Raw genomic sequence first — 8,827 nt, forward strand, 5'->3', positions numbered from 1 at the left:
ATTTCATTCTCATGGCTGAGAGTAGTAGAGTGGCAGCACCGTGAGCCAGCCCTGCAGCTCAGCCCGCAGCACAGAAGCTGGCCCCCACCGTGGATCCTCTTGGCTTTGTCTCCCCACTGCTCTCCATCCTGGCTCAGACAGCTTGGTGGAGGGGGCTGCACTCAGAGCCCTGTCCACCTGCCAGAGCAGGAGCATCCGGGCACTGGGGCCACAGAAGCCGATGGGTAGGATGGCTGCAGCAGCCTTAGCATAGGCTCCTGCAGGCTGGGGTGTTTCCCAGATTCGGGAGTGGGATACCCCCATTCTTCCCTGGGTTGAAGTCACATCCCCTTTAGCCTATCAGGTAATGTTTATTCCAAAATAGCCTGCAGCATGCCTGAGTGACCTGTGTAGGCCGTAGGGGTTCTTCATGTCCAGCCAGAGGGCCGCCCTCTGATGCCTTAGCTGGGTGCCCAGAGGCTGTGCATGGCCTAGCTGAACAGAAAAGCAGACTTGAGTTTCCTTGTCAGTGGCCTGGCAGAGAGGCTTTGTTCTGGGGAGCTGCACCCCCACACACTCCCCAGGAAATATTTTCCTGGGTGTCCTGAAGTCTCCTGATTTGGTTTGCCTCTCCCTCTTGGCTTGTGGCTGGGTGTCTGGGCCAGGGAGATAGCTCAGTGGCATAAGCGCCTGCCTGGCGAGTACAAGGTAAAAAGGGAGAGAAAAAAAAAAAGGCTGGGTGTCTTGGGTGTCACTTGAGTTTGATCCCCGGTAAAAAGGGAGAGAAAAAAAAAAGGCTGGGTGTCTTGGGTGTCACTGCTTCCCCGTGTACCCCTAGAGCCACAGGTGAGGTGCTGGAATCTTGAACAGGGCAGCTGTTCCTTCCTCTAGTGTCTGTTTATAGACAGAAAGATGAAGGCAGGGTGTGATGGTAGGGACTTGTCTCGGATTCGGCAACCAGTTAGCACTAGAATGGAATTTAAAGCCCAGTTTCCTTATGCCAGGTCCTGCCATCCAAGACAGGAGGGAGGGCTCCAACCCGCAGCGGTGTTGATGGAGTTGGTCTGCCCTGCCCTGGCTGCCTGGATGTGCTCTAGAACCTCCTAAAAATGCGTTTGTGAGACTGTTAATGCACACACTTCCCACAGGGGGCTGGAGGTCACTCTGGTTCACAGCCAGCGGCGGCCGCCCTCACAGTCACCCCAGCACCACCTTAAGCTCATCAAGTCTCAGTGCTGCAGGCACCACCCCAAAACCTTACAGCAGCACCCTGATTGTTCTCTGTGCAACCTAGAGAAACGCTGTGCAGACAGAATATAGAACTATTTGAAGAGAGTGGCTCCTTCTACCAAGAGAAGAGGATGGGATGAGATGGGGTGCCCCAGAGGGGCTGCCGCCTGTAGCCCTGCACTGCTGCCGAATCTCCAGCTAGAAAGGCACAAGGTTCACAGGCGCGAAACAGCATGGAGGGCTCTCCGGCTCGTGAGTGCGTGAAATAGGCTGCGTTTAACTTTTATTTATTTATTTATTTATTTATTTTTGGTGGAACCGGGGATTGAACTCAGGTCCTTGCGCTTGCCAGGAAAGTGCTTATTCCACTGAGCCATCTCCCCGGCCCCCAACATTTTTAAATTTTTTTTAATTATATACTTTGAAGATCATATTCTAATCGTTCATCGGGAACTTGTAGGACATCCCTTGCTGAATCCGTCGCTCTCCAAGTTCTCAGCTGGCCATGGCTGGTCTCCAAGGGAGAGTACTTAGGAATGCAGCTGCCGGTGACACAGGTTTTGCAGGGTGGTGTCACAGTACTGAGGTTGGGGTGGCACAAAAGTGAAGCCACAGGCTATTGACCCACAGTCTGTCCCTCCATCTACGCGTCTGCTTCCCTTGTGACCTCACCTTCATTGTTAAAGTCTCCAGTCCGCTTGCTTCCCTTCTGGAAAGCAGGGATTTTACAGATGTATCCGTCCTGCCCCCACCCTGCAGCGACATCCCCGCAACTGAGCTGGCTTCAGTGGCGGCTCTGCTCACAAGAACTCACCCCTGCTGAGCTGTCCTTGCCTAGGGAAGGACCTGGAGGCTGCCTGCTCTTTCTTAAAGGTCACTATCTTAGTTAGGGACCCTGTTGAGACAACAGCCTTGGTACGTGCTGGTCTGTGGGAAAGGGACTGAAGTTGGTGTCATGAGGCCTTGCTGATGGACTTAACGGTATAAATAGCCGTCTGAGAAACAGAAGAGAACATTTTGCATTTCCAGCCAGAAGAACCCATGATACTTTATGTCCTATTAAAAAGTTGAGCTTCTCCAAAATAAATAAAATCCTGATTCCTGACTTGTAGCTCAGAGCTCTCAGCATAATGGGGGCCAGTACTGTCGGCGTGCAGTGTCAGGGATTCCAGCCCTGAATGTTGCAAGAAGGACCGGGGGTCATTGGTCCAGCACAAGCCTGAGCAGAGCTGAAGAAGCAGGTCCATGTGGCTTACCTTTAGACCTCTGGCCTCAGTTCCTTCCTTGATGCACGCTTTGGCTTCCCTGAACTTTAGTGGCCGGAATGCCACTGAGGAGAGGCATCCTTTCTGCTCCCAGTGTGGGTTGTGCCCACATTCGTAGGTGTGAGCACGGGCAGCCTTGCTCCCAGGAGGTCGGTGTCTGGGCAGAAGGCTGTTCCCCACCTGTGTCCCCCCTCAAAACAAGCAGGACAGGGGGCCACAGTCTGACGAACAGGATGGGGGTGCAGAGGCAGCCTGCCAGGTGAGCCATCACCTATGAAACTGAATTCATATACCTGGTGGGGACGCAGAATGTTCTGTTTCAGTTTTGAAATTTAAAACCTTTTCTAAAAAGAAGTGAGTGATACATCCTTTTGCTCCTCTTACAGTGGAACCTGGTGTGTAAGGACGACTGGAAGACCCCACTCAGCATGTCCCTGTTTTTTGTGGGTGTGCTGATGGGCTCCTTCATCTCGGGGCAGCTCTCAGACAGGTAAGGTGTCTGTCTCCTGCAGCTTCAGTCTCTAGCCCTGAGCAAAAAGTGTGTGCCTGGCCTTGACGTCATCAGTAGCGCTCTCTCAGACCAGGGGCTTGCACTTTAATGTGAGAGGAAGCTGCCCAGTATAGGCTTCTTGCCAAGTGAAATGCCCAAGAATCTCTCACCTTGCCCCTTAATTCCTGCCGGGTGAGGAGAGCCGGGTGTCCAGGCCAGCTGCACCGTGATGCAGTGACCAGGCAGTGGGCCACTGTCCCGTCTGCAGTCACATTGCTCGCCTTCCCTGAGTGAGCACAGCACTCCCGTGTCCTTGCACACGGGAGAGGCTGGTACCACGCACCCGAGCGCATTCCCTGCTTTGCAGAGCCTCGGGCAGTACCGCTGCGAACATCTCTGTTTTCCCGAGACCAGTGTTTTCCATGCACTATGAGGTGAGATCTCACTACCCCTCAGGGCTACAAGGAGTAGAATTCTTCCCTTCGCCAGCCTGAGGCCCCTTAGCTAAATCACAGGTGGTTTATTTTGTTTTATTTTTTGTATTGGAAATTGAAACCAGGCTGTCACCAGCCTCAAACTTGCGGTGATCCTCCTGCCTCTGCCTCCCAAGTGGTGGGATCACAGGTGTGCTCCACCGTGTCCAGCAATTCCGAAGCTTTTAATTTAGGGTCTATTGATGGTTTAGGAAATCCAAAAACACTGAAATTACGTAGTAATAAGTAGTAGAGATGGTTTGCAAGCCCTTTTTTTGAAGCAAGTTTTCATGAAGTCTCAAAGGCCTCCATTTTGTTGTGTCTTCCCATCCTAGTGTTTCAGAGTCTGTCGTGGAAGCTTGAGATAGGAAGAGTGGCATTTAGCAGGTCCTTGGCCACAGTAGCACAGACAGAACACCCTTGTAATCAGTAGGTCACCCAGCAGAGAGGAGTCCCATTATCCTCCCCAGAATTAGAACATTATCCCCCTAAGGGACAAAGACACTTTATCCTGTATCTGAGGAAGCTGAAGGATGCCATTGTGTCATAATTGATGCCTATCCATTTTTGTCACTTTTTTCACATATTTTATGAAAAATATAATAGGTGCATTTCCCTAAAGGATCCTATGGTGACTAAAAACGGAGCAATTCCCACAGTCACCAGTAAGTATTGGAGCTCTGTAGACCATGAGGTACTTGCCCCTTTGGGGAGAAGACCTTTGCTCCTCTGCATCTTTAATCTAGCAGCAAGTATCAGTTATTTACTTCTATTGGCTTACCAAACATGCAGCACATAATATGTGTTACCCATTGTTACAAGTACTGCACGGCTTGAAAACAAACTCATAACCCTATGATGGAATATGCTAGCTTCCCACGGTTGGGGCAGCATACTGGAGAAAGTCAACTCAGAGGAGGAAAGAGTTACTTTGGCTGACGGTTGCAGACGCTCTGGGTTGCAGTCGCTTGGGCCCATTGCTTCTGGGTCTGTGGGGGGCAGGCCGCGCTGACAGAACCAGCAGTGCATAGGGCGGCCCGGAAACAGAGAAAGCTCGCTTTCAAACAGGCCCCTTCCCCAAGCCCATGACCCTGTGAGTCCCTAAGTGGATTAATCCATTGATAAAATGAGAGCCAGTTACCGTAGGCCTCACCTCTGGACACTTCCATCAAGCACCAAGCCTTCAACGGTGAGCTTTTGAGGGATATTTAAGATTTAAACTCCAGGGGCCAGGGAGATGGCTCAGTAGAATAAGAGCTTCCCTGGCAAGCTCAAGGCCTGAGTTCAATCCCTGGTTCCATAAAAATAAATAGATAAATGAAATAAAAAATAAACTCCGTGAGTTCAGTACCCAGCACTCGCCTCCCCCAAATCCCTTCCCATCTTTTTATTTATTTATTTGTGGGGGGGGCAGCTCAGCCCACCAGGGGGCGGGGCTGGCTGGCATGTGGTGCTGGGGGATTGAACCGCGGTCCCTGTGCTTTGCTAAGCTTGTTCTAAGTAGGTGCTTTAGACCACTAAGCCATCTCACCAGCCCACCCTTCCCATCTTGTAAGTGGGAAGAATGAAACATGGAGGTTAGGAAACACGCCCAACGTCACAGGGCTGGCAAGCAAGTGGCTGGAGGAGGGTTTGGGACCCAGATAGTCACGCTCCTCCATGTTGTATAGATGAACAGTAAAAGTTCCACTCTCCTAGAACTTGCCTGCTATAAAGGCAGGACGGGGGGTATTAAACAAATGATTGAGAAAGCAAGTATTGTTGGCTGTGGAAAGTACTACAGAGAACCACAGGGTGCTAATGGGAGCATCTAAGTGGAGGAAAGGAAGGCTTCCCTGGGAAGGGAAGTACGAGCTGAGCGTTGGAAGATGAGCAGAAATTAGCCGGCTAGCAGGGCCAGGGGAAACTAGGCAGTAGAATGGCATGCACCAAAGCCTGGGAGGGAAGCGTAAGGACAAAGAAAAGTCCCAAGCAATAGAGATGCAGATGGCAGGTAGACAGAAGTACACGCAGAATTGGGAAGGGCTTAGAAGACCACCATGAGGAGCTTGGGCCCTGTCATTGAGGAGCAACTGAGAATGTATAAAACAGAACTGTGACAGCAGATTGGCTTTGCTTTTCTCTTCTTTTCCTTTTCCCTAGTACTAGGTATTGGATCCATGGTCCTCACACTAAACTATACCTCCAGCTTTCTGTTTTGCTTTTCTTTCTTTCTTTTATCAAGATCTCACTGGGTGGCTAGGTGACCCAGGCTGGGCTCAACTTTGGTAATTCTCCTGCTTCAGCCTCCCAGAGTACTGATATTACAGGCTACAGGCATGCACCATACCCAGCTAAATTTGTATTTCTATTTATTTATTTGGTACAGGGTCTCACTATTTAGCTGAGACTCATAGTGATCTTCCTGTCTAAACCTCCCTAGTGCTGAGATTACAGGCATGCACCACCACGCCCAATTTCAGCACTGGCATGGCACACCTGGGGTTCCAGGCCTGCTCGGCATACAGTACTGGGGATTGAACCTGGGGCTTTGCATTTGCCAGGCAGTTGCTTAGACCACCAAGCTGTCTCCCTAGCCTCAGATTTGTTTTTTGTTGTTGTTGTTGTTTTTTGCCGAACCAGGGATTGAACTCAGGCCCTTGCGCTTGCCAGGAAAGCGCTTATTCTACTGAGCCATCTCCCCGGCCCCTAGCAAGTGATTTTTATGTGCAGAAAAGATAACTGAATTAAGTTGGAACATACTGTAATTGGAGGTAGGACCCCTAAGCTGATGAATTAGGTATGTGGCCAGATATGTGGATATGGTACTCTGTGAGAGGTTCAGGCTGAAGAAGCAGAGTTGAGAATTACCAACCATGTAGAATCCACATCCAAACCCCAAATGTGAATGAGATGACCAGGAGCGAGCGAGAAGGAGAAGAGAAGGGACAGGACTGTGCTTAGGGACCCTCCATGTGGGGAGGGGTACACCCTTTCCTAAGGCAGAGTGGCAGCCGCGGCTCAGGAACTGCACTGGTGTGAAAAACGAGGAGGTACTCTGAGTTCAGAGTGGAAACTCTACACTCCTCGAGCCGAATGTGTCTTGGCTTACGTGGATCCTAGCAGGCCGGCTTATGAACCTGTTTATCATGTAGCACCGTGATCGCCCAAGGAAAATGTTTATGTTCCAAAAGGATTAATTACTCCTGTGGAAACAGGATTCGGGAGTACATTGAGAACTGCCTCAGCCCATCGAAGGGCTGACTGGCGTACATAGTGTGTCTCAAATCATTTTTTAAAATTTGGCAGCAGAACTTTCTTTTAAACAGGGTCATTTAAGTCCAATAAATGAAATAGCAAAATAATATGCCTGCAGCTCAGAGCAGCCCAGCTCCAGCTCATCCACGCCCCACGGTGGCTGAGGGCGAAGCTTCTCGCCTTATCTCTACACCACTTCTGAAACTTCAGCCACGTAGTCACCTAGCTACAGAGTCGTGCTCTCAACTGTTGTTGAGGATATCCGCGGGGACTTTTTATATGGGACAAAGGTTTATTTAGCCTTCTTTCTGCCACATTATTAAGTCTGACATTTAGCAGTAATTAAAATACCCCTGAGTTGCCGAAGCCTTTCATCTGACATTATTGAGTTATCTTTATTACTTATGGGAGGCGCAGTACTTGAAAGAAGTAGAGCGATGTTCCCTGTTTTTGTAGACAGGTATGTGCCTGCCATTTGGTTGATTGAGTTTGAAAAAGTAGGCATTGGGGCTGGGGAGATGGCTCAGTGGAATAAGCGCTTCCCTGGCAAGCACAAGGGCCTGAGTTCAATCCCCAGTTCTGCAAAAAAAAAAAAGGCATTTCTAGTGCCAACCCTGACTGCCAAGGGCTAGTGGACCTTTCTTCTTTACGATCCACAGGAGTGCTTGGGAAGGAGAAGGTGCAGAGGTGGTACCAGTCTGCCCTGTGGACCACCCCTTAATGGCATGTGGAGCCCCCTTGGTATAGAGCAGAGCAGGTGGAGTGGGAGTTTCCTGCTGTGTAGGGAGCCCTTTTTGATCCTGGTAACTGTCCAGGAAGTTTATATTTGTAATCCCATGGATAAGTTACTGGAGTCCCATTGAGTTAATTCCAATCCACTACTTCCAGTGCAACCCACGGCAAGAATAAAGACACTAAGGCATATTTATAGTTATGAGCCAAGGGGTCCTAAGTCCAGCCATGGTAATGGCTATCCGGAACAAAGGCCTTGACCCAGGGCTGAACCCAGGTTTTATTCAGTCATGAAGGAGGAGGGGCTTGAGGATGAGTGACTGAGAATGGCAGGAATTCCTTGAGTGCTGTGAGCGGGGCTAAGTAGGAGGCCTGCATTTGCCTCTGTCAAATGCAGAGAAGGATATGCAGAAAAAGTGATTTGCATTATACTGTTGAGATAGTATCTAATGTTTTGGGGTCCAGCACTTCAGCTCTGATGTGTAACCTTTCAAGCCCCGGGAAGTCATAGCCTCTGTCTCCAAGCCCCATCCCAGCTGACAGTGTGGAGCGCTGGCTCTTTGTCCTGTCCCGACCTGGCTCATAGTAAGGAGCAGCAGGTGTGAGTTATCAGGGAAATACGTGTGCCGTCTTCAAAGACTACACCAGCTCCCCAGCCAGACCAATGTGCATTGCTCAAAGCCAGGTGAAGGGACGAGGGAAAGTCCTAGCCAGCTCTGTGCCTGTCAATACATGGAAGTGGGGTCAGGCGCAGCCCAAATGGCACAACTGCTCTCCTCTCAAGGACAGTCGCCCATGTGGTCCTCCACACTTTAGACCTGGCTTTTTCAGCCTCAGCCCTCGTGTTCCTTTGCTGTGGGGGGAGGGGGCGTTACCCTGGCCATTTTAGAATATTTAGCAACATCTCTAGCTTCTACTTAACAGAGGTCCGTGGCACCCCCTCCCTGACTTGTGACATTCAGAGCACAACTCGCAACACAAGCCGTTGCAGTAAGGAAAAGCAGACTCACGGAGCTGAAAGGTCTTGTGCAGTTTGGCTGCTGCCTTCCTCGGAAGCCCTCAGTGCCCAAGCAGCGCCAGCTCTGCCAGCTCCAAGCCCTTCGAGCCGCTTCTGGTTACAGTGACGTGGGTTCTTCTCAGTGTCGTGAGCCCCACCCCACCCCCAGGACTCTTCCTCCAAGTGCGGGCTGACTCAGGTGACTTTTATGTTACTCTCATTCCTGTGACTTGGCATCATTACACAGGCAAATTGATGAATAAGTTGCCCCAGGACTGATGTTGTTCTTCTCCACTAGGCTACGAGTGTCTTTGAAATCTTGGTCCTGTGTTCTCAGACCCCCATCGTTAACACTGGCTTTCCCTCCGGGCCTCATCGGTATCCCATTTCATATCTGAGCATCTTTTTCTAAAAGTTATTGACA

General features: G+C 50.3%; 1 protein-coding gene across 2 annotated transcripts in view; it reads left to right on the top strand.

Annotated features, from left to right (window-relative positions):
• The window catches only part of Slc22a5 (solute carrier family 22 member 5), a 33,614-nt gene that overhangs the window by 8,599 nt on the left and 16,188 nt on the right, over positions 1 to 8,827 (top strand). For both annotated transcript variants that reach the window (XM_023713206.1, XM_004629336.2), the window contains exon 2: positions 2,861 to 2,964. In XM_023713206.1, coding sequence (XP_023568974.1) covers positions 2,861 to 2,964 — 104 coding nt within the window. The remainder of the gene's footprint in view (positions 1 to 2,860; positions 2,965 to 8,827) is intronic.

Source organism: Octodon degus, unplaced genomic scaffold, assembly GCF_000260255.1.
Source record: "Octodon degus isolate 3935 unplaced genomic scaffold, OctDeg1.0 scaffold00029, whole genome shotgun sequence".
NCBI lineage: Eukaryota > Metazoa > Chordata > Mammalia > Rodentia > Octodontidae > Octodon > Octodon degus.